The following is a 27,513-nucleotide window of genomic DNA, read 5'->3' as shown; positions in this document are numbered from 1 at the left end:
CAACACCAAAAGAAGAAATATCAACTATTTCTTTTGCTGTTTTAACCAAATCATATCAGAAAATCAGGATCTAGAAAAATCTCCTAAGGTCCCTGATACATTCTAAACTGAGGGGTATCTGATCTCATTCTAATTCAGAAAGGCAGACCCAGATAATCATATTAGCATTTAGCCACTTTCATTTCAGAGACTCTTCCCTTCCACAGTTTTGAAACCTAAATCCTATAAACTGCAGTTTGGACTTTACCCCTTGTTCCTTTTCTTTTGAATAGAGAGCACGGATCTTCTTTGACTAAATAACCACAACTCTCCAAGGATCTACTTTTCCTTTTTGCTGTATTATTTCCTATGCATTTAATACTAAGCTCAAAGATGGACAAAAATCAATTTAGGTTTATATTAATATTTCTGTACATCTGGGAAGTTTTTTTTTTTCAAGCTTTTTTTTTTCTTTTTTGGGTCACATCTGGCGATGCACAGGGATTACTCCTGGCTCATGCACTCAGGAATTACTCCTGGCGGTGCTCAAGGGACCATATGGGATGCTGGGAATCGAACCCGGGTCAGCCGTGTGCAAGGCAAACACCCTACCCGCTGTGCTATCACTCCAGCCCTAGGGTTTTTTTTTTAAAGCTATCCTGTGAAAATAGTTTCTAACTGCTGTTACATTTTAAGTTTTGAAAGAAAAAGCTGCATAAAATGAATTTAAAATTTAGGCAAATAAATATAATATATCTTCCAGAGAGTTACATATCAGATATCTAGATAAATGCCATTTGTGTTTATGAGGCACAATGTAGACTTTGAGACACAAAGTCACTTATTAATCATGTACCATACCTAGAGAAGTGGATCTCTCAGGCTCCCAGACCTCCTTATATTTAATGGATTTTGACACATTTTAGTATCAGTAAAACAGTCAAAATTGGTTAAAAGTTTAATTACAGTTGTATTTCTCTTCACCACATAAGTCAAATAAAATAGGACTAGTGCTAGAAAGTTGTATGGGGTAAGGTACTTTCTTTGCACATGGCCAACCCTGGTTCCATTCTCCGTGAGCACAGTCAGGTGTGCTCCCCACACCAAAAAATAAATTAAAAAAAAACCTGTACAGATTTTTAACTCAGTAAAAAAGTTAGTCAGAATCAACTTAAGGAAAATCCAAGCCAATGTGGTTTGGTATTGTGAGATTTAACCATTTTCAATAAGCATATTACCAAGTCTTCTGTGACCTCATGAGCCTATGACCTCAAGAGACTATAACAGCACGGTTATTCAGAAAAGACTAAAGTACAGATCATAGCAGATATTCAGAACAGACTAAAGTACAGATCATAACCTCCATTTGTTATTTGAAAGAGAAGAACATTTAGTCTCTTTTTAAATGTATTTTTTAAAAAACTGCAAAAGTATCAATTCAGTGAATGCCTTTAAAGAAACTATTCATACACAACAGAATATTTCCCAATGGCTTTAAGTAAGAATTTTAAGAATTTTCTCAGATTTTCAGTATCTATCATATTTAAAATCTTGTGAAATTCATATCAATAGAGGTACTTGAAAGTCAAGAGTGGTCCCCTGTGCCCTGCCAGGAATGTTCTGTGAACAGAGTCAAGACCTGAGCACAGCTGCATGTGGCCCAAAAACTAAAAAGAAAGGAATGCAATTATTTCTTTAATAATAATTAAATGAGAACTGTAGCTAATTTCTGTTTTTCTTAAACACTTCATTAAAACTTGATAGAAACAGAAATCAAGTCACAATCTCCCAAGCACAAGAAAATAAGGAATAAATGCTTGTTTCCTGGGTGACAATATCCACATAGGAAGACCCCAAACAGAGTCAAAAGCAGAGAAGACAAAGAGAATTTACACATACTGTAAAAAGGGCACACATTCGTTCTATCTTCTCTGGGTTCCGTGGCCCACCATTCTTGTTCAGTCTCACCAGAAACCGCTCACTGAAATGTAGAAGAAACAGAGAGAAATGTAATAGACTGTTTGTTTTGGAACAAGTAAAACTGACATTGACAGATAAACCATAACGGTTTATCAGAACATCTCAAGTGACAGACAAGATCAAACTACATGTCTAGTGGAAGGACATTATATTTATCTCCAAATATCATGCAATAAATATCATTAGATGCTTAAGAAGTATCTTTCTTTACTTAATAGTTGAGGCTCTTATCTCTCTGAGAACAGCAATGAGGATTGTCTTATTCTTTCCCACCCCCCTACCAGAGTTGTAGGCATAATGATAAGCAAATAATGAGGAAATACATCTCTGATGTGAATACTCAAATCATTATAATAATATTTCTCATATTGGATCCCTAAGAATCTACATTACTCAATTTATATTTTCCTATCTTCTTATACTTTTGATACTCTAAACTCTAGAGAGTCATTTTAGGGCTAAGAAAAAAGAAAAAATGTTACATAAATTCACAAAAATTTGGGCAAAAAGTCAAAGACAAATAATATAGTTAAAGTCACACTTGAAATTTAAGGGTTAGAGAACAAGGTTAGGACTTATGTGCTACATGTGCCCGACCTAGATTTGATTCCTGGCGCTACAAGTTTCACTGGGCATAGCCCAAGCATTGCCAGGTATGGCACCAAGGCCTCCAAGCATTGGGGTGACTGAAGTGGTCCTCAGCACTGCAGGGCCCAAGTCGCAATGAATCCACAGGCAAACATCTGCCAAAATGTCTCTGTCTTCTCATATTTTTCCTGTGCCTGCCAAGGATCTTATTCATATCTCTTCATCTCAAGATTCCCTATCAACTATAACAGAAAATAACCATGGCAAAGACAAAATATATGATATCAAAAGTAGTTTACTACACCTGTGTCCACAGCCATGTACTCAGTACACATAAATGGTATCAGTCAAAGAGCCAAAATTAAATACTGTACCATATTTACAAGATGTTATAATACCAAATGTACATATTGCTTAATTTTTTATTGTTATCCTGATTTATTTTTATACTTTTTAAAAATTAAATCACTGTGGGATGATTTAATTAAAGCTGTTCATGATTAAATTTCAGTCACACAATATTCCAACACCCATCCCTTCACCTGTGTATTATTTCCCAGCACCTGTATCCCCAGTTTCCTTCCCATCACAACCTGCCTTATGGCAAGCACTTTCTCTCTCTCCCCCAAGCCCCCAATTTGGGCATTGTGGCTTGCAATACGGAAATTAAAAGGTTATCAAGTATATCCCTTTACCTACTTCTAATACTCAGTTCTTGTCCAGAGTGATTATTTCCAACTATTATTGTCATACTGGTTCCTATTGCTTAATTTATGTATCATTTGTTCATTTAGTCAACAAGTGGTTAAAAATTGTGTTAAACATGGAACTACAGAAACAAGTTGAGGTGGGGGGCAGATCCAAAATGGTAAAAAAGGAACAGTTTTGTAATTCTCCAGTATTACTGACACAAAGAACGCAAAGAAACAGACCTGAATACAGCATCATGTGTGGGGCCTCATTGGAGAAAATTCACTGGAGAACACAGCCATTGCCTTACGGAAAACTGATGCTGTGAAAAACAGAACTGTGGACAAGCCTACAGCTAAGGATCGCTGCCCTGGGTGGAGCCAACACAGGAGCAGAGACTGAAAGAGGAAAGGGACCAAAAGCTGCTAGGGGAATTAAACAGCAATCTAAAAGCAAATATTTAAAAGAACATCAGCTTTATTCTGACACTCATTGATTTGAAAACAGATTCTGTCTCATTGAACCCAGCACAGTGGATTGCTGCTCCTGGACTCAGCTGGAAGTAGCCCATTCTGAGATGGGCCTCACACAATAGAACTGTAATCTCAGCTCAACCCTGACAAACTCAATGCCTGAGTTGATGTGGCCAAGCTCTAAAGATCACTGACAGTGTTGAATTTTCTTTTTTAACATACAGAACCCAGCTTTGTAGTTAAACTCAATATGTTTGGTTTGCTTGTTTGTTTTGGCCCACACCTGGCTGTGCTCAGGGTTTACTCCTAGCTCTGCACTTGGAGAACACTCCAGGTAAGCCTGGGGAACCATTCAAGGTGCTGGAGGTCAAACCTGGTTTGCCACATGCAAAGAAAGCACCATACCCACTGTTCTATCTCTCCTGCCCCAAACTCATTATGTTGAAAGAGCTTGGGGACTTGTCAAACCTAACAAAGGTTGTGGCCACACCAGCTCAGACTGGCCCAGCCAATCCTTAGGAAAACCCTGCCCAATAGGGAAACTCTGTCCAAATAGGGTCACAGTCTTGGCCCCACATACAGGTTCATTGCTGGGTATGATCTGATAGTTTATAGCTGCAACCAGTTCAGAACTAAAGGAAACTTCTCCAATGTGGGTATACCAGACTTATTCAACAATTAAGATGGATGGCACTGAACACAAAGGAGCCAGAGAAATTCAATTTGTGTTTGCGCTTTCTGTGTCAGGAAGAGACTGGGAATTGGCAGCGTCCAGCACTAACAGTGTTAAGTCTTCCCCAACTAGGAATAGCTGATCTTAAGGCTGTCTTATTATATGCGGCAGCAGAGGCAGACAACTTGATATGGCTCACTCATTAGGCCACTGCCAGTCAGGAGCAGACAACCCTTATCCAGTGCAGAAAAATGCAAAAACATCCCTGTAGCTATGAAGCTCAATCTTCTGAACCAACTATTATTCGGTATATGTGACCACAATATACAGTAATTGCCCAAATCAGTTGGATTGCGATGTCACATCAGCTTACAGACATCAATAACTGTGAATCCTGGGCCAAACTAACATCAGTTAGTCCTAGGACTAATGCAGCTAAATGGTACAGGTGACCACAAATTCCTAGTTGCTATCCACGCATTCACAATTTGAGCCACATGTACCAATTAAATCTTATAAATAGGTAAGAAATCTTCATAAGATATCCACAACTGCTAGAAATCAGTAGGGTCACAAGGACCAGTTTGACACTGCAAACCGGAATACCAGGCTGCTGGTTAGGGAAAATGGAACTCAAAGCTCCACCGTCAGGTCCCATAATACACTAAGAATAATGAAAAAAGGGAAGGAATTCAGTAACACCAATGGAGGGGGACAGAACTCCAGGAAAAATCTCATCTACATTAGAACTTTATAAACTTCCTGAGGATGGCTTCAGAAAAAAACTCTTAATGTTCATTAAATTGAGGAAATCATTGGAAGAGAGAGTTGAGAAAGAACGATTGATGGAAAAAAAATAACAACTCATTCAAACAGAAATGAAGGAGTTGAAGAACATGGTAGCAGGGCCCAGGAGCAGAATGGAGGAAGTTAAATATTCAGTGACTGTGAAGACAAGGCACATCACATCATAAAGAAGAGGTGATAAAAAAGAAATGTTTTGAAAACTGAAGAATATTTAAGAGGTATAACTAACACTAAATAGTAAGAGGAACAACTTTAGTATCAGAGAAATTCCAGAAGGAAACGAAAGAGAGAAAGAGGAAGAAGACCTTTCAAAGAACGAATCACTGTGCTGAAAAAAAAAATAGGTACCCTTTAAAGCAGCAAGAGAAGCAAGGTTTCACTTACAAAGAAAACACTTTAAGATTCACAAAAGATTTTTAATTTTTTTTTAAATTTGGGCAACACTCAGCAGTGTTCCTGGCTCTGTGCTCAGAGATCACTACTGGTAGGGCTAAGGAAACCATATGGAATGTTGATAATTGAACCCACGTTTCCACATGCAAGGCAAGAATATGCTATATTATCCCTCTAGCCCCCACATCAGACTTCTCATGTGATACTCTATAAGCATAAAGAAAATAGAAATAATATATTCAAAATATTGAATGAAAGAAACTCCAATTATAACCCTCTACCCTACAAGATTATCACTTCTATCTGAGGGAATGGTAAACACATTTTGGAGCCAACAAGAACTGAGGGCATTTACTACATCTAAATCAGCACTGCAAAAGTAAAGAATGAGCTCCACTAAAAAGCAAATGGCAAGTGGCAAAATGCAAAATCCTCATATAAAATTACAATAAATTACTCTTAATAATTTCTCTCCTTGCGCACAGCCAGCCCGGCCGAGCCGGGTTCACTTCCTCCGCCCCTCTCAGAGAGCCTGGCAAGCTACCGAGAATATTCAATATGCCAAATACAGTAACAAGAAGTCTCACAATGGAGACGTGACTGGGACCGCTCGAGCAAATCGATGAACAACAGGAGGACAGTTGATAGTTGACAGTTGACTAATTTCTTTAAATGTTAATAGATGTGACTTGCCAATCAAAATGCACAGAGAGGGCCAGAGCAATAGTACAGTGGGCAGGGCATTTGCCTTGCACATGGCCAATCCAGGTTCAATCCCCAGCATCCTATATGGTACCTCAAGCCTGCCTGGAGTGATCCCCAGTACAGAACCAGGAGTAAGTCCTGAATATTGCTGGGCCTGGTCCAAAAACAAAGCAGAAAAAAGAGATAAAGAGAGGGCTGGAGAACAGTACAATGGGTAGGGTGTTTGATCATTGTGTGATTGTAACCTTGTACACGGCTAACTGGGGTTCAATCCCAGGCCAAATATATGGTCCCCTGAGTCCAGCCAATAATGACCCCTGAATTCAGAGCCAGGAATAAGCCCTGAGCACAGCTGGGTGTGCCTCACACACACAAAGAAAGGTACACAAGGAATAAATGGATCAAGAAACAAAAACCAACCATCTGCTGCTTACAAGAAATACACTTGAACTCTCACAATAACACAGTGAAAGGCTGGAAAACAATCCATATATGCTAACTGCAGATTAAAAATGAAAACAAAGCATAAATGAACATTACTATACACTGGTTAAGATATGAACAGACGTGCCCTAGAACAGGTTAAAAAAACTTTGGTACATTTACACAATGGAATACTATGCAGCTGTTAGGAGAGATAGGTCATGAAATTTGCTTATAAGCTGATAGACATAGGGAGTATCATGCTAACTGAAATGAGTCAGAAAGAGAGGGACAGACATAGAAGGACTGCATTCATTTGTGGAGTATAGAATAACATAACATGAGGTTGACACCCAAGGAGAGTAGATACAAGGGCCAGGAGGATTGCCCTATAGCTGGAAGCCTGCCTCATGAGCGGAGGGGAGAAGGCAGATGGAATAGAGGTGGGATCACTAAGAAAATGATGGGTGGAGGAATCAGTCGGGATGGGAAATGTGTGCTGAAAGTAGATAATGGGCCAAACATGATGACGTTTTAGTGTCTGTATTGCAAACCATAATGCCCAAAAGTAGAGGGAGAGTATGGGGAATATTGTCTTCCATGGAGGCAGTGGGAGGATGGGGAAGTGGGGTATGCTGGGGATATTGGTGGTGGGGAATGTGCACTTGTGGAGGGATAGGTGTTTGATCATTGTGTGATTGTAACCCAAACATAAAAGCTTGTAACTTTCTCACGGTGATTCAATAAATTTAAAAAAAAAAGGTATCAACAGATCAAGAGGATCTAACCTTTTTAAAAATTTAAATTAAAAAATAGTTTTGTGGAGGGATGGGTACTCGATCATTGTAAAACTGAAACCCACGCACAAAAATTTGTAAGTCTACAACTGTACCTCATAGTGTTTTTCAGCCACATCCAGTGGTATTCAGGGGCTATTCTTGGTTCTGTGATCCATGGTGGTACTCATGAGGGTATACACAGTGTTGGGGATTTGAAGAAGCTTTGCAGCTGGAGTCCTTTGCAAAGCAAATGCATTACCTCTTTTACTAACTCTTTTAAAATAACCGAAAGGTGTTTGTGACCCTGTGATCTTTATTTTTGGCACATATACGAAGAACACGAAACAATTAATTTAAAAAAATGTATGCATATCTATGTTCACTGCAGTGCTAACTACAATAGTCAGGATATGGAAACAACTCAAATACCTAATGACAGATGAATGGATAAAGAAGCTTTGGTATATATACACAATAGAATACTATGCCAATGAAAGAAAATATGAAATCTTGCAATTTTCTGTGAATGGAATTGGAGAGTATCATGTTAAATGAAGTAAGTCAGATGGAGTAAAACAAATTCCAGATCATCTCACTCATCTGTGGTATACAAAGAAACAAAATAAGAGAATACAAAATATTGAATTTGGTCAAATCCTTGGTCTTTAATCACAAAACTGATTAGTAAGCTAGCGGGGGGACGGCAGGGGTTAGTGCAGGTAAGTGGGAGACTTAGATTGTTGCATGGGAATGGGGATGGAGGGTCTTTGGCACTTCAGTGGTGATGGTGTAGTAACCATGTTCATCAAGAACATGAAAATTAACACTATAGTAATCATGTTACCTAAAGTATAACAGGTAAGGTGCTTGCCTTGCATGCTGCCAACCCATATTTTATTAGTGAAACACCATGAGGTACAGGTGTAGACTTACAAACTTTCGTGCTTGGGTTTCCGTTATACAATGATGGAGTACCCATCCCTCCACCAGTGCCTATTCTCCACCATCAATGAACCCATACCCCCCCCATACCCCTTCCATAGCCCCCACCCCGCCCCACCTCTATGGCAGGGCATTCCCTTTTGCTCTCTCTTTCCTTTAGAGCCAACCCATATTTGATCCCCAGCACTACATATGGTTTCCTGAGCCCTGCCACAAGTGATCCCTGAACACTGAGCAAGAAGTAAGTCCTAACCACAGCCAGATGTTGCCTAAAAACAAACAAAAAATGTTTTAAATGCACCCCCTACTGCCTATTTGGGGAAGCTTTTACTCCTCTACCATGCCTACACTTGCTAATGTGTGCTATCTAATAAGCTTCCATCTAGGGCTTCTAGGTTTAGTAAATTCTTTTACCTACTCACTTGTGGTACTGCTGACAGAAGCAATGTGTAACATTTACATGCTTGGCTGAAAAATACTATTATTATATATCTTCAAGCTCTTTTCCCTTCCATAGACCTGTAGTGGAGATATCCCTAGGGCAACCTTCAATCAGTCATCATGTTAAAATCATGAGTTTAGTCTGAGTTAATTCTACAATTGCATAGATAAGACTCACCCAATTTACTGCAAATTTACCCACCCAGTATGGATAAACAAGCAACAAATATACTTTTTTCTTTTTGTTATTACACACCTTTTTATTAATTAAAATAATTGATCTATCCAAATATATAACAGATACAGTTAACATTTGACAGTGAACTGTTAATAAGATAGAACTATAAAAGAAATTTTAGGAATTTTGTATCATTTCAAGATAATTTATCATTATTGCTCTACTCTTCTTTGGAAAGAAGATATATAACTACTCTTAACCAAATACTGCCACTCTATGTCTCAAGGAGAAACACACAAAGAGCCAGAAATAGCACTTGTGCACCACTGGGTGTGGCCCAAGGTCATCAACTAGAGCTATAGAGATACTATACTGTAGATAAAATACTTGCCTTGCATGTGGCCTACGCAGGTTTCAATCCCTGGTATTACATATGGTCCCATGATCCACACTAGAAATGATCCCTGAGCAGAGACAGAGGTAAACCCTGAGCACAGAAGTAATCCCTGAGTCTGTGACATCCTATTTTACCAAAAAAATCTATGCTAAGCACTTACTCCAGTTCTGCTGGTGGCACTTAGTATGAATTTCATAGCTTTACCACTTAGGAAATGGAAAGATGTTGAGGGCAGTACTTTGCCTGACTTGGAACAAAGGAAAGACTCGTGATTGATAAACATCCCAGAAAACAGAATCTTCGTTTTCTCTAAAGCAAGAGAGAATTACACAAGTAAATGTGTCATCACATAATCTCAGATAGCTATAGTAGAATTTCAATAACTACACAATCTCAATGGGGTCTTTAGAAATCATGTACTTTGCATGAAAATGAACTAGATGGTAACTTAATGATCAGTTATGTTGTAAATGATAGAAAGTTGTTTTTACCCAATGCTCTCATCCTGGGATCATGCTTCCCATTCTAATAATAAAAAGCATTTATATGAATACTGAGGAGAATAACTGAGGGGGATTACAAGTTGACAGAAAATCATAAAACCGGGTGAACTCACCTTTCCCATATCCAAAATTTAGACCATAATACTTCTAAGGAAGATATACATCTATGTGGGGAAGTTGGAAGAATGAAACTGACCCACATTTTTCTTATCATGCTTATAGGACCCAGAGAAATGTCATGGTTTTACACTATTCAGCTAAAGGTCAGTCTGATATATTATAAAAAAGTAACCATAATAGCCTTTTATGCAAAAAAAAAGTCACAACAAAGAACACTGCTGCTTTGTATTCAGGTGCAGCTCTTTTGCATGATTAGATAAATGTTTACATAGATGGGTCCTCTTTGCAACCTCCCAAGAGTATCCCAGACATAATAGTTTTGAAAAAATTTCTGAGCAAAAGAAGACTGAAAAAACTTTTTAGCTAAGACCTCTTTCACCAAGTATACAGAATGCTACTTCTTAATTTCTCTCTCTGTTAAATGTTTAATACTGATACTACCTACAGAGCTAAGAAAGTGATTTTTTGTTAAAAATATGATCAATCACAGTCACAGAAAAAAGCATTTAAGATAGAATCCATGCTGTCACTGTCACTGTCCTCCTGTTGTTCGTCAATTTTGCTCGAGCGGGCCCAGTAACGTCTCCATTGTGACACTAGTTACTGTATTTGGCATATTGAATACGCGGGCAAGATACTCTCGGTAGCCTGCTGGGCTCTCCGAGAGAGGCGGAGGAATTGAACCTGGGTTGGCCAGGTCGGCCATGTGCAAGGCAAACAAATGCCCTACCCGCTTTGCTATCACTCCAGTCCAGAATCCTTGCTAAACTGATCTGATGTTTCCATATTTATGGAAGCTTCCTGATGCATTTACTATGCAAACTGTAAAAATTTAAACAAATGCAAAAGCAACAGCCAAGATCTGGAAAGTGCCCAACAAAAGGCTAAGTGAATAATACAATGTGATATACAAACACAACGGAAAACTACTTAGTTATGAGAAAATACAAAATCTTAAAGTTTTCTGCATCTTGTATGGAAATGAAGAGTATCAAACTAAGTGAATTGAGTCAGAAAAAAGAATGATCTTGTTCATATGTAGAGTATAAGGAAACAAAGCAAGAGGATAACAACTTCCAGTGGAAACAGATCCTAAAGTATTGCCAATAAACAGTGAACGCTGGGTGCAAATTGGGTGCAGTGGATTAGGAGGAAGGAATCTTGGGGCAATGGTGGAGTGTTACTAACATTCTTTGGTGGGAGTGGAGTAGCAGCAATGCAAATATAAAACAGTAATATGGCAACTGTCATTGTTTCAGCTTGCTTCAATAAAAATAACTTAATACAATATAAAAGATAACAATAAAAAATTTAAAAATAGAAAGAATAAATAGGAAACTGTGGTACATAGTTGGTAAAAATGTAAACTGATATAGCACCAGTGGATGCTATGAAGGTTCCTTTTCGAAGTAAAAATGGATGGGCCTCAGGCGATAGTCCAAAGGGCTGGAGTCCATGCTAGGCAAGGACAGAGCCCTCTTATGAGCTCCAGATCTGTATGATCTCTTCCCGCATGGCTGCAAATGTACCCCTGGGAGTCCTCAGCATCACAAGGCCCAAGCATCAAAGGCCCAAGTTGGCTCATGCTGGCCATGTAGTATAGTTGATATGATCCCTGGGCTGCTGAGGAAGCCATCCTCCTTACCACAAAAACAAAATACAATATAACCCAGCAATACCACTTCTAAAATATAAAAATACTCAATATGATACTAAAAATAAATACCGAGGGCCAGAGAGATAGTACAACAGGTAAGGCGCTTGCCTTGTATGTGCGCAACCCAGACTAGATCCCTGAAATCCATATGGTCCCCATAACCTGAAAGGAGTGATCCCTGAACAAAGCTGGGTGTGACCAAAATTCCAAAATAAATAAAAAGAAAGTACCTATAATTTTTTTCCTGAATATAATTTTGCTTTTCCATTACAAAAATTGAGAGCAATTTTCATATTACTGATTTCCTCTTCTATGTACTTTCGGAGAGAGTTGTTTAAAAAAGAATAGATATCACCAAGGAAATATTCTTTCCATACTGCAAGTTAAAAATGGAATTTGGGACCGGAGAAATAGTACAGAAGGTAGAGTGCTTGCCTTGTATGTGGCCAACCCAGATTCTATCCCTAGCATTCCATATGGTCTCCCAAGCACAGCCAGGAATAAGCACTGAGTGTGGAACCAGTAATAGGTTTTGAGAATAGATAGTTGTGGTCCCAAAACAAAAAGAAAAAGGCATTTGACAATTTTAAAAGAGAATATAAAAACACTAATTCTAAAGGATATTTTCACCCCTTCGTTCATAGCAATATAATGCACAACAGTCAGACATAAAATCAACATAAACATCTCATCAACCCATGACTGGACAAAGAAACTATGGTGTATGTATCATTAATAGAATATTACTCAGCTATTGAATAAGATAACATCATGTCCATTGACATAACACGGATAAATTTGAGTTGATTGTCATTATCACTGTCCTCCCATTGTTCATTGATTTGCTCGAGCGGGCCCGGTAACGCCTCCATTTTGAGACTTTTTGTTACTGTGTTTGGCATATTGAATATACTCTCGGTAGCTTCCGGGCTTTCCGAGAGGGGCGGAGGAATCGAACCCGGCTTGGCCATGCTGGCTGCGCGCAAGGCAAACACCCTACTGCTGTGCTAACGCTCCAGCTTGAGTTGATTATACTACAAGAAATAAGCAAGGAAATGGAAGACAAATACCAGATAATTTCACTCAGATGTGGAGTATGAATTATTAAAGTAAATGAATTGGGGAAAAAAACAACAAAATTAACTTTAAGGCTTAGTGAAAACTATATTGGGTTACCAGAAGGTGAAAAGAAATGAGCAGATGGGACTACTTTTAGTGGTAGTATAGCACTGGGACTTTAGTGGTGGGAGTTGTAACCAGTTGTAATACACACAGAGGAATTCAGTTGAAATTCCATCATATTGTAAACCCATGATAGGTCAATGAAAAAATTTAAATCGATAAAAAATATAAACAAAAACAAATTCCAAAGTGTTCCTACTCTCTAAGTACTCATGATAGCTAAAAAACTGATTTGGTTATAACACTATATAAAGATAATTATTTTATGAATAATCAGAAGCAACATAAATATTATCTTCCTAATGTATATTATAGTACTGGGGAAAAAAGATCGCCTCAAAAATTCACCTTCCCATAAATAGGATCCAATTGTACATTAATGAAAGAGAAAAAAACCCAACAACTTTAAATGAGAAAACACAATTCTCATCAGAAATATGATGCAACCAAGGGGGTTAGGAGATAATAGTAACTACCAACATGTATATTACACTTTTGAGTTTAATAGCATTTATCATACAATAGACCTCATCTGTTAAATGGGAAAGCTTGAATGCAGATTCTGTATATGTCCCTCTCCTTCTGATTCATTTCACTCAGCATGATACTCTCTATGTCCATCCATTTATGAGAGGTGGGGAGAGAGAGAGAGAGAGGCAGAGGGGAAAAGAGAGAGGAGGGAGAGAGGGAGAGGGGAAAAGAGAGGGGGGAGAGAGGGAGAGAGGGAGAGAGTCTGCCATATAGGCAGGGGTGGGGGTAGGAAATTGGGAACATTGGTGGTGGAAAATGTACACTGTTAAAGGGATGGGTATTGGAACATTGCATGACTAAAACCCAATCATGAACAACTTTGTAACTATATCGCATAGTGATTCAAATAAATAAATAAATAAATAAATAGGAAAGTTCCTTGCTTCCATCCTCCTTACTCTGACTTATGTTGATAACAGTTTGTTCTGTGACTTTTAGTTCTCAGTTGTGAATATCTTTTTTTAAAATTTTATTTCTCCATTCATGACATATTTTTCCAGTTCAGCATTATAAACAATATGAGGAATTCATAGATGGAATAAGAGGAATATTCATAGATAGAAGAAAACAATTATGGCATTTGTTAAAAACAGTGTTTTTGATCAACCATATAAGACAAAATCACAAATACTCCCACAGATTTAGCTTGTTATATGAAATCCAAAATCCAAATTATATTAAGCATATAGCACAGCGGGTAGGGTGTTCGCCTTACAAGCAGCCAACATGGCCGACCCGAGTTCGATTCCTCCGCCCCTCTCGGAGAGCCCGGCAAGCTACCGAGAGTATCTCGCCCACACGGCAGAGCCTGGCAAGCTCCCCGTGACGTATTCGATATGCCAGACACAGTAACAACAAAGTCTCCAAAGGAGACGTTACTGGGCCCGCTCGAGCAAATGGACGATCAACGGGAGGGCCTTTACCTTTACCTTTTATTAAGTCCTCTAGGGATATTTTATAACATTATTTATACTTTTAACTTGTCGTTGCTATTTCTAATATGAATTCTATGAGGCAAACTTTTGCCACTTAACATAGTATATGTCCTATTGAAGTCCTGACAAGTATAGAAGAGTTAACAGAAACAAAAATATAAATGTACAGAATAGAAAAATTTTAATTCTTTCTGAGTTGGAAATCAGAAAATTCAGTAACCTGAATACTAAATATTTCAGTCAGATATTTTGTTAGCTATTTTCTAGTCTTTTACAGTATTGAGCCTCAGAATTCTTATTTTAAAAAAAGTCTTAAGATTCAGCCGAAGAGAAGGACTACATGGAGGGCGGGATCCACAGATCCCGAAGGGAAAAAAAAAACAGGTTCCAAAAAGAGCTGAGAACATCGGGAAGTCCCAGATGGGGTAGGTACCACATCCCGCCTCCCCCAGATGGAACCCCGGTGACTAGAAGCCTCTACAAGCACAGCTCGAGTATGCGGGAGCTAGGACTTTTCCTCAAAACCGGCCACGTGACATCTCTCTATATACAAAGTGAACCATGGGATGTAAACCACCCAACGTTTCTCTCTGAAAATCATAGTTAAGTTTGGAGCACGGCCACAGCCCAGAAACACAAGGACTTAATGCATAACCCAGCAGCTTGGAGCAGAAAAGTGAATGGGCTATGCGTTAATCCAGGCCATCATGTCTGTCCGGAGGGGAAAGGGTGTCCGGAGGGGAAAGGGTGTTGCCCCATTCGCCCTCTCTTCTCTGGAAAGAAGGATGGCGGCCGCAAGGGGGCCTTGTGGACAGCAGGTATGAGCCAGGAGTGTGGGGGCGACTAAAACCTCATGGGAAGGGGGGCGTTCCAGTCCGTCCTTCACGCCCTACCGAGGTCACCAGGTGCCCCCCACGAGCGGCTCTCCAGCACGGCCACAGCCCCAGAAGCACAAGGACTTAATGCAGAACCCAGCAGCTTAGAGCAGAAAAGTGAAAGGACTATGCGTTAATCCAGGCCATCATGTCTGCCCAGAGGGGAAAGGGTGTTGCTCCCTTCCGCCCTCCTCCCTCTGGCAAGAAAGATGGCAGCCACATGGGAGCCTTGTGGACAGCAGGTATGAGCCGGGAGTGTGGGGGCGACTAAAACCTCATGGGAAGGGGGGCGTTCCAGTCCGTCCTTCACGCCCTACCGAGGTCACCAGCTGCTCCCCACGAGCGGCTCTCCTGCACGGCCACAGCCCCAGAAGCACAAGGACTTAATGCAGAACCCGGCAGCTTGGAGCAGAAAAGTGAAAGGACTATGCGTTAATCCAGGCCATCATGTCTGTCTGGAGGGGAAAGGGTGTTGCCCCAGTCGCCTTCTCCTCTCTGGAAAGAAAGATGGCAGCCGCATGGGAGCCTTGTGGACAGCAGGTATGAGCCGGGGGAGTGGGGGCGACTAAAACCTCATGGGAAGGGGGGCGTTTCGGTCCGCCCTTCACGCCCTACCGAGGCCACCAGTTGCCCCGCACTAGCGGCTCTCCAGCACGGCCAGGACTCCAGAACACAGAAACCAATTTCTTAACTATCTGACTTTCAGTAGAAATACTTCCAGGGTCAATAAGTAAAATAGCAGAAATCCAAAACCAACATTTAATTCTTGAACCCAGCTGTAGAAAGCAAATCAATTCACAATGCTTTTTCAGCATGTCTGATTTGGGGGGGGGGGGTAAACTCTAAATAATAGTGGTGAATCTTTTATTGAAACAATGAATCTAATCAAAGCAGATAGAGTGTTAACTAGAATTCATCTGCCCCACAGGGACTGGGAGGGGTGGGGGGTGGGGTTTTATTGGGGTTCTTCATGGTAAAAAATAAGTATTGGTAAGGGGAAATGTGTTTGATATTTGCATGACTGATACCTAAACCTGAAAGCTTTGTAACCTTTCCCACGGTGATTCAATAAATAAATAAATAAATAAATAAATAATTAAAAAAAAATAAAAATTATTAAAGGGTAAAAAAAAGTCTTAAATACAAGAACATTATCTATTGCACAATGCTAAATTATTTTTTCAATTATATTAATGTAGGAGCATTGCTATTTATTCAGCAATTGATTAGGCTGATTGAATTGGGCATGAACTCCACCTTACTTTTTTTTTCTTTTTATAAATTTATTTACTGTATCACTGTGAGAGCAGTTACAAAGCTTTCGGTCATACAATGATTAAACACCCATCCCTTCACCATTGCCTATTTCCCACCATCAAAATTCCCAATATACCCCCCATCCCACACCCTCCCCCTCCCTGTGGGGCAGATGACTTCCACATTACTCTCTCTCTACTTTGATCACATTCAATATTTCGACACCAGACCCACCATTATTATTTGGGATTTTACCCCAACACTCAGATCTGCCGAAAAGGCAACCATAGACAATTTGTTTTCTATTGCTGATTATATATAACATATGATGTCGCACGGCTGTAGTAGTGGCTGCATGATTTTGGTATTCTGAAATTTTAACAATTATGTCTGGGGGGATTTCTGCCAAAACCTGCTGGGTTCTGAGATTTGTTCCTAAGTCTCTGGGATCATGACCATTAAGCAGCTTGATAGGAGCCAGAGAGGCCATTTGTGGGTGGCGACTCGGAGTCTTGTTGGGACGGGGAGGAAAGGGCCGGCTCCACCCCCATCTCGTGAGGCCCCGCTTGTCTCGTCACTGCGGGCCCAAACCTGACTGTCCAATGGCCTCTGGAGGATGGCGGCCACCGAGCCGCCAAGGGGGAGCAGGTAGAGGGACAGCACCCTTTCCCCCCTGGGATGGCCCGGCACCAGTAACCTACTGCGGGGACCAGACTCATTTCTGCCAAAAGCTACTGGGTTCCAAGATTTATTTTTGAGTCTGGGATCATGGCTATTAAACAGTTTGATCAGGAATCAGAGAGGTATTGCCTCCAATTATATAGCTGAGCCGGAAGTGTTTTGTGGGTGTGTCTCCCAAATACCTAACTTTAGGCCATTTACTTTCTTGGTAAACTTGGCCCCAAGTTATTGGGGTCTGGACAAAGGTACAAGAGCAATTTTGGGGTATCTAGAAGTCTGAAGGCACCATCAGGCTGCGGATGCACTCACCTCACAGGTACAGATGTTAAATTCTTTACTCTTTAATGTGGAAAAATTAATCACTATCACTGTCCTCCCATTGTTCATCGATTTGCTTGAGCGTGCCCAGTAACATCTCCATTGTGAGACTTTGTTGTTACTGTATTTGGCATATCGAATACCTCACGGGTAGCTTGCCAGGTTCTGCCATGCAGGCGAGATACTCTCAGTAGCTTGCTGGGCTCTCTGAGAGGGGCAGAGGAATCAAACTCGGGTCGGCCATGTTGGCTGCATACAAGGCAAACACCCTACCTGCTGTGCTATAGCTCCAGCCCAAGTTATATGTATCTCTCTCTCTCTCTCTCTATATATATATATATATATAAAACCCACTTGTGTGTATGTGTACAAATAGATAAACACAAGAGTCAAAAAACTCTCTTAATTTTACACTACTTTCATATTTTTTTCTTGTAATAACTTGTGCACAAAAACTCTACCTCTTTTGCAATGGCCCTGCACAATCAGTTCACCAGATCACTCAGTTTTCTAGATTCTATGCTGTGCTAAACAACATGGTATCTCATAGCCTCATATAGCTACTTAAATGTACATTTATAGTTAATAACATTAGAATCTTAATTCAGCCAAACTAGATACATTTCAAATACATTTGAGTCACACCCAGCAATGCTAGTGTGAACATAATACGATGTTCTACCGTAGATAGATGATTTAGAAAATCTTATTGGACAGAGCAGCTCCGTGGGGTCTGTGGTGTGAAGCTTGTGGTGAGAAAGGGTTCTATAACTCTGTACAGCAATATTGTCCAAAAGTACAAAGTTATAATGCTGAAAACATTGCGGTCAGGATACAAAGGTGATGTTTGAGGACTGAAGAAAAGTTATTCAGAAGTTTAGGTCTAAAAATGCTTCTAAGGAACAGGCATTGGAACTGAAGTGAAAGTACAGCGGATAGAGCATTTGCTTTGCACATGGCTGACCCAATTTCAATCCCTGTCATCCCATATGGGCCCCCAAGCACCTCCAGGAATAATTCCTAAAAGCAGAGCCAGGTATAACCCCTGAGCATTGCTGGGTGTGACTCAAAAAGAAAAAAAAATTTTTAATTGAAAAAATAAGGAACAGGTATTCCTTGTCTTTAAGGCTTAGAGATATGTGAGAATCAACTTGGTATCTGAAAATCAGAAATCACAGAATAAGTGATTTCAACACAAATCTGTGTTCTTCAAAATGGGGTGGACCAAATTATGTGAGCCAGGAGATAAAGGTACAAGTGACACAGTTTGAAATATCAATGGCCAAGAATCTAGAACAAGAATACAGGGAATCAGAATATAAAGCAGTAACACCGATTAAGTCCTAGGCTTAATATGTTCCTTGGCTTCTGATCTTTAGTTGTTTCAGGCAGCTTAGAAATCCAGATGTATGTACATACAGAGTGTGTTTATAGTCTCATGAAGGAAGGTGTACTATGGTCAGAAATTTTCTTACCCATGCTTAAGGGGCTGGGATAAGACAGATAAATATTTGTGCAGACTTGGCATTTGTCATTTTATGAGTAATCAGTGCACACTGCATAAAAATTTTAAGTAAAATCAATCTCTGAAACTAGTTGGTACAAACTCATTGCACATATTAAGATAAATTCAGGAATTAAGACCTTTGGGAATATGTCTAGTTATCTTGAATGGACTTCCACTTTTATTTATAAATACTGCAACCCTTAGATCTGTCTACCTCCCTCAGATTAATTTTCTGCAAATATTATTTGAATTATATGACTTTCTTAAAATATAAATCTTCAGTGGTGCTAATGTCTTCAGATGAAATTCATAAGCACTACCTGTCATTTCAGGCTGCCCAGGATCCTCCTTTTCCTGCTTTTCTAGATTACCCTACTTCCATCTTCATATTCTTTTTCAGGCTATATAGGTCATCTCGCCTTTCCTTAAGACACTCTTCTTTGTCACTGCATCTTATCTCCCACTTCTGCTGCTGCTTAAATTCTACTTTTTAGGAATCAGTTCACAGATGGTGTCATGAAGGCTGACTGATCTCACCAATCAGAGGGAATTTATTCCTTTAACATCTTGTGCATTTATGGCAGTAATTCCGACAGGCAAGCACCAGAACTGGTTGTGTATATATGCAACTCCTTCTCTGTACCTAAGAGTTACTAGAAAAGGCCTGAGACTGCTATCCTTAGAGAGGTTATCTTGTAGACTCTGGCTAGTATCTGGGAATTTGGCACTTGGAGTGTTCCTAACAGTAAAAGCTGCATCTATACTGCTTATGTAAAAATATTTGTTCATGGTTAAGAGTTGTTTCCATAGTAGAAACCTTATTTGTTAATTTTTTTTGTTGTTGTTTTTGCTTTTTGGAGCACATCTGGCAGTATTCAGTGCTTACTCGCGGCTCTGTGCTCTAGAATCACTCCTGGCAGTGATCAGGGGATCATATGAGATGCCAGAATCAAACCTGGCTCACGCCATTCAAGGCAAGCATCTTACCCACTGTGATATCTCTCAGGTCCTAGTGGGAATTCTGTCCGTGCTAAGGAGTGGAAGTGCATGGTTGCCAATGTGCTTCCTGTGGCAGAAACACTGTGTGTGTGTGTGTGTGTGTGTGTGTGTGTGTGTGTGTCTGTATAGTTGCATTTCTACTTCTGGAGACTATGCTCTATGTGATGCCTCATGGAAGACACAGAGTTAAGGATTAAAAAGTTTGTGCTCTCCGAACAATGAGCTAGAAACGAATACCCAAGATAAAACCCTGTATTTTTGGATAGCTAATTTTTGACAAAGGAGCTAAGAATATGAAATGAAGTTAATATAGCCTCTTCAACAAATGGTGCTGGGAAAACTGGATAACTAAATGTAAAAATATAAAGCTGTATCAATATCCCACACCTTACACAAAAGTCAATTCAAAGTGGAATCAGGATCTTGAGATATGACAAAAAACTAGAAAGTACATGGAGGAAATTATGGACAAAATACTCCAAGATTTGGACCTTAAAGGGGTCTTCAATGATACCATACCACTGAAAAAATACAATCAAAAATAAACAAATGGAACTGCATCAAACAAAGAGATTCCACAGGGCAAAAGAAACACTGGCAAAAGTAAAAAGCTATCTGAATGGGAAAAAATATTCAAATTCAACATATCAGATAAAGAGTGATATCCAAAATATATAAAGTACTTAAAAAGTTCACCCCATGATCCCAAAACTTTATCAAAAAATAGGGAGAGGAAATTAACAGACACTTCTCTGAGGAAGACCAATGGGTAGCCAACATGCCCATGAAAAAATGCTCATCACCACTTATCATTAGGGGAATTCAAATCAGAAGACAATGAGATTTCATTTCACATCACTGATAATGGTACTCATCAAAAATTCTGGGAACAAACAGTGTTGGTGGAATGTGCTGTAAAAAGAACTCTCATTCACTACTGGTGGGCATGTTGTCTTGTTCAAACCCTGTGGGAAAAAGTATGAAGAGTTCTCAATAAACTTAGAATTGAGCTGTTGTATGACCAATTCCATTTTTGGGTATCTAATCCAAGGACACAAAAACATTCATTCTAAAGACATAAGCACACCATTACTCATTGCTTGAATGAGTTAGATACTGACTCAACCTAGGTGTCCAACAACAGATGAATGTATTATGAAGTGGTATATAAGAACAACAGAATACTGTGCAGCTGCAAGGAATGATGAAATCATACTTTGCTGCAACCTGGATGGAGCCGGAAGAGATCATATTATGTTGAGTGAAGGACAAACACAGGATGATCTCACTTATTTGTGGTATATAAAATAACTGGATAAGGGAACACAATACTTTAAATGGGGGATTCCTAAATCACCCTTTAAGCTCAGAGACAGGGAGAAGGACAGAGAAGGAAAAATAACTGGGTAAGAAGGATAAAGATGGCAAAGGGAAGTAAACATTAAAAGAGGGTCAGAGAGGATTTGGGTGTTACTAGTAATGCTGAACATATATATCCAAACCAGACTCAACAACACTGAAGCCACAAGATCCAAATTACAAACACAAAACTTTAATATGTGACTTTTTGGGTACCATGCTGGGGCTGGGGGTGGGAGTGGCAGGAGGGATCATGGAAACACTGGTAGAAGGAAGCTGACACCAGAGTTGGAACTGGTGACAGAACATTATAAACATATCAATAACTCTGTAAATCACAATTCTTTGTTTTAATTTTATTTAAAATTTATAAATATTATTAAAGAACCATGATTTATAAAATTAAACATAATTGAGTCTTAGACATAAAATGTTCCAGCACTGATCCCACCACCATCTCAACTTCCCTCCACCAATGTTACCAAATTCCCTCCCATTCCCGCCCCACCTGCAACAAACAATGCCAGCCTGCCCTCTTGACAGGCAACTTTTTAAGTTTGGTTATTAAAGTTTGAGTATCATAAATTTAATTTTGTTGACTAATGTTGTTTGGTATTTAGCTCTACCATTCCTTTACACCACTGATGTACCTGAACCCCCTAAGCACCTGCCCCATTGCTTCTGCTCTCATCTGTCTCTTCTACCTCTCCCCTCCATTCTTACCTCTTCCCTTTTCCTTCCTATACTCTGTGGCCAAGAGTGATCTGGGCATCCCCCTTTAAACACACTACACTTCCTCATCAAGGTATTTAAACATCAACTGTCAGTAATAACATATTATATTTATTCTTCTTCTGGCTTACTTATTTAACATGGTATTCTCAAGTTTCATCCTGTTGTCATATATTGCATGATTGCATCATTCTATACAGATACGTAGTATTCCACACAACATCTCTTATCTGTTGTTGGCCATCTAGATTCCAAATCTTAGGTACTGTACTGAGTGATGTGATGAGTAATAGCATGCACACATTCTTTTGAATGAATATTTTTCTGTCTTGGGGACAGATACCCAAAGTAGAACTGCTGGGTAGGGGAGCTCAATTTACTGAGAACCATCTATGCTGTTTTCCACAGGGGCTGGACCAGAAAACATTCCCACCAGCAGTGTATAAGAATTCCTTTTTCACCACTTCCCTGTCAACAATTTTTGATATATGTCATTTCACTGGAATGAGATAAAATCTCATTGTCATCTTGATTTGTAGTTCCCTAATGATGGGAACATGAGCATTTTTTTTTCATGTGCCTGTTGGTCACCCATTGGTCTTCCTCAGAGAAGTGTCTATTTCCTCTTCCCATTCTTTAATTTTTACCATGAAAACATCAAAAATACTTAAGAAATTGAAGAAGACCTTAAGAAACGGAAAAATATTTCATGCTCATGAATTACAATCAATATTGTAAAAAATAATCAATCTACCTAAAACTATGTAGATGAATGCAATTCCTATCGATATCCAGGAAGCATTCTTCAAGGACTTATAACAGTTAATTTAAAAGTCTGTGTGGACACTAAAAGTTTGTGTGGATGCTGAACAAGATCGGAGTGTTATGTTAGAAGGTAAAGGGATATTCCTGATAACCTTTCAGTGTCAATATTGCAAACCACAGTGCCCAAAAGGAGAGAGAAAGAGATAAATACAGAGACAGGGACAGAGACAGAAGAAAAGCCCCTGCCATAGAGGCAGGCTGGGGGGTGGGAGGCAGGGAGGGTGATAGAAAGGAACTTGGGGACACTGATGCTGGGAAATGTACAGTGGTAGAGGGATAAGTGTTGGAATATTGTGTGACTAAAATTTAATCATGAACAGCTTTGTAAGGGTTTATCTCACAGTGATTCAATAAATAAATATATTTTTTTTAAAGTTTGTGTAGAATCATAGAAGACCCTGGATAACCAAAAAATACTGAAAGATAAGAAACTGGGAGGTATCTCATTACCTAACTTGAAGCTATATTATAAATCCAGGGTGATCAAAACAGTGTGGTACTGGAACAAAAAATAAAGATTCTCTGACCAATGGGTCAGAACAGAACATCCAAAGACAAACCCCATATATATATTCAGATAATTTTTGACAAAGAAGCTAAGAACATTAAATGGAATAAAGACAGCTTCTCCAACAAATGGTGTTGGGAGAATTGGGTAACCACATGTAATAAGTTAAAGCTGGATCCATATTCCACACTTTACATAAAAATAAACTCAAAATGTATTAAAGACCCTGCAATCAGACCTGAAGCTATAAAGCATATTGAGGAAAATATAAGAAGAATGCTCCAAGACCTAGACCTCAAAGGAGTCTTCAACAATATGATGCCATTGACAGAGGCTACAGAATTCAAAATTAAACAAATGAAACTACATCAACCTAAAAAGTTCCTATGGCAAAAGAAAGAAATGTGGGCTAAAATTAAAAGACAGATGAGTGGGAGAAAATATTTGCACTCAACACATTAGGCTGAGATACAGGATATAAAAAGTACTCACAAAGATCAACAGCCAAAAAAAATCACAGTTCTTTAAATAAAAATTTAAAGACTCTGTGTGTGCATGGACTCCTCCAGACTCTTCTTACATCCTTCTTATGTTTTTTTGTACTCTTCCTTACTATGCTGATGTAAAAGTATCAGCAATGTGTGAAACTACGAAGACCTATAAGTAATAGTATCACAGTATCTTAAAAAATACCTGTTACAAAGCAACCGATGCTGGCGTGAATGTGGCGAGAAAGGGACACTCCTTCACTGTTGGTGGGAATGTCCACTGGTTCAGCCCTTCTGGAAAACAGTATGGACGATTCTCAAAAAATTAGAAATTGAGCTCCCATTTGACCCAGCAATACCACTCCTGGGAATATATCCCAGAGAGGCAAAAAGGTATAGTCGAAGTGACATCTGCACTTGTTTGTTCATTGCAGCACTCTTTACAATAGCCAGAAACTGGAAGAAACCTGAGTGCCCAAGAACAGATGACTGGTTAAAGAAACTTTGGTACATCTACACAATGGAGTACTATGTAGCTCTTAGAAAAGATGAAGTCATGAAATTTACATACAAGTGGTACAATATGGAAAGTATCATGCTAAGCGAAATGAGTCAGAAAGAGAGGGATAGACATAGAAAGATTGCATTCATCTGGGGGATATAAAGTAACAAAGTATGAGATTAATACCCAAGAATAGCTGAGATCAGCACCAGGAGGATTACTCCATAACTTAGAGGCCAGCCGGGTATCCTAGAGGAAAGGGCAGTTCAGATAGAGAAGGGAGCACCAAATAAAGGATGTTTGGAGCATCCTCCCAGGAGGGGAGATGCATGTCGAAAGTAGACTATGGACTGAACATGTTTGCCACTCAATGCCTCTTTTGCAGACCACAACACCCAAAAGGAGAGAGAGAACACAGGGGATTTCCCTGCCACAGAGACAGGGGGGATGGGGGGATGGGGGTGGGAGGGATATTATCCATGGTGGTGGAAAATGGGCACTGGTGGAGGGATGGGTATCTGATCATTGTATAATTGAAACCAAAGCACAAAAAATTGTAAATCTACAACTTTAAAAAAAATAAAATAAAGGGAAAAAAAAAATACCTGTTACAGAGACAGGTGGGGGTTGAGGGGGAAGAAAAATGGGCACACTAGTGGAGGGAAGTTGACACTGGTAATGGAATTGTTGTTGGAACACTGCATGCCTGAAACTCAATCATGAATAACTTTGTAAATCACAGTGTCTTAAAAAAATTAAACAGCAAACAAAACTATGTGTTCATTCCATGAATCTATCTAGAGAATGATCACTAATAGTTGTATTTGGGGCACTTCAGCATATCATTTAAGTCAAACGGGGTTTGTAAGAGAATAACAAGTGGCCAAAACCAGCAAGATGAGAACCAGTCTGTAGAACTGAGCTTCCTGAAGTTGGGGTATGGGGATTGGGTGGGTGTGACACAGAAAAGGGAGGAGAGAAGTGAGCACTGCTAGAGGGTACAGTGTTGGGACATCGTACACATAAAACTCTATCATTCACAGTATTGTAAATCATGGCGTCACACACAAATTTTCTCTTAAATTCAAGTGGGGCTTGTCTGTAAAGTAGCCGGAACTCTTATCTCTCATATCTCTGTAATCTTTAAAGAATCCAGCATAGAGAATAACAGGTTATTGGGATTTACTGTGTAAAAATTAACTCACCTAATAAAATATTCTTGACCTCTAATGACTTTGTTTATAAGGAAAACACAATTAAGTATCAAGGAAGCTGAGAGTGAGATGAGAAACAATAAAGGGCAGTTTTCCCCACAGAAGACTCATATCTGCACACACAGAGCTTTTTTTCCTGCTTTAAACCCTCTCAAGGGCTTCCTGGTAATAAATGAATGCTTTGAATGTGCTTGCTGCTACCACAAGGCTCTGATGACATCTCAGCTTAAGGCAATCTCCCTACTATTCTGCTGCCCAGGCAAATCTAACAAAGTGAGATCCTGTCACTTCAGGTCATAAGGGAGGATACCTGCCAGGTGCTCAGCAAATGCAAAGTCGTGGTGGGAAGAATCTTTGTAATGATGAATGACCTTTATTTGTCCTTCATGTATTTCAGAAGGCCATTTAAAATTTACATTTGGAATCAAAGACAAACTCAATTTAATATAGTATAATAATACAAGGGTAACTAAAAAATTGATATTTACTATCCGCTAGGGCCTATTTTAGAGACACAGCATTACCACTTTGATAAAGCAGACACTATTATTTATAGTTGGGGAAATGAAAGCAGTCTAGCACAAATCATGGTAAGGCAGGTAGGCCTGAGTAGATGTCCATGTTCATATGGTTTTGGACAAAGCAAGAAGATAGATTTCAGAGGTCTAACTAAAGAATCATGATGAGTCCTGACTTCCAGATCTGAGATTAGAGAATTTCAGGTATAGCTGATATTGGGTGTAGATCATAAATGGGTTGAATTATCCTCAGGGAAAGTGGGATAGAGCCATAAAATGACCCAGCAGACCACACTGCGGTCGGGAGCAGAGCGTGCAGCAAAAGTAGATGGGATGAGGTAAGTGTTAAGATACAAGTTCCAAGACAATACAGAAACTTTCCTAAAACAAATCTGTTATACCTTTAACCTGAGGTCTGACAGGTCTGAGAAGCTCTGTGCACCCACATAAGCAGAAAATAAAGGGGTAGGGTGTAAAGTGTATGTCTGTGTGCAAATGAAATCTTCCAAGGAGAAAATATTAAAAGGTCTTTGGGTTCTTCTCCCTGATGTACTTTTGGATATTCATACGTTCATAAAACTTGCAGGCCTATATCAGATTCCAGAATGCTATCATGGGCTGTGCTCACTGCAAGACAATTCATTTATTTTATCTGCAGCCGCGTGTTTGAACTTTGTCTAAAAGAAAACAAAACAAACCATTAACCAATTAAGATAAACTAATCTGACACCATTCATTGGGTGTTTAGCTTTACCAGTGTAAGCCTTAATAAAGTTCACAAAGTTCTCTTTATTTTTAGCTTTTTCCTTCCTTTTGTTGTTGTGATGACTAGTATCATATACATGCTTGATTGCAATGCCTGTGCACTTGGTTGGGGTACTCATCAGGGAACTGCACACTTTAGATGCTGTGCTTGCATACATGCCTGCCAGGAGTCATATTATTTTAGGTCTGCTGATGTACATAGTGGCTGCAGTGTTTGCCAGGGATTGCTGTGTACTCTTGCTGAGGTACTCATACATACTTTTAGGCATGGTACTCAGAAAGGGTTGGACACTTTAGCTGCAGTGTTTGCACACACCTGGGTGTGTAGTGAAGATCACATATGTTTCTGCAGTGCAGGGGTTCCAGTGTGATATGTGAGGGTTAAATTTTAGTTTTTGCTCTCCCTGTACCCTCTGAATTAAGAAATGTATTATCTTGTGTACTGTTTTAGTAGCAGGAAAGTTAGAAACATAGCAGCTGCATAAACAAGTTCCTAAATAGGTAACTAAGAGGTAGCACAAAGGTGAATAAGCCATAAAACATAAGTTATGATTCAGAACAGAAGGATCTCGACCAAACTTGAAGGGCG

General features: G+C 39.4%; 1 protein-coding gene across 5 annotated transcripts in view; it reads right to left on the bottom strand.

Moving 5' to 3' along the window:
- Positions 1-27,513, bottom strand: part of DOCK3 (dedicator of cytokinesis 3) — a 467,343-nt gene that overhangs the window by 170,679 nt on the left and 269,151 nt on the right. For all 5 annotated transcript variants that reach the window (XM_056129948.1, XM_056129950.1, XM_056129951.1 and 2 more), the window contains exon 10: positions 1,879-1,960. In XM_056129948.1, the coding sequence (XP_055985923.1) occupies positions 1,879-1,960 (82 nt within the window). The remainder of the gene's footprint in view (positions 1-1,878; positions 1,961-27,513) is intronic.

This window comes from Sorex fumeus, unplaced genomic scaffold (assembly GCF_029834395.1).
Source record: "Sorex fumeus unplaced genomic scaffold, SorFum_2.1 ptg000072l, whole genome shotgun sequence".
Lineage (NCBI taxonomy): Eukaryota > Metazoa > Chordata > Mammalia > Eulipotyphla > Soricidae > Sorex > Sorex fumeus.
This window is presented reverse-complemented; position numbering and strand designations above follow the sequence as displayed.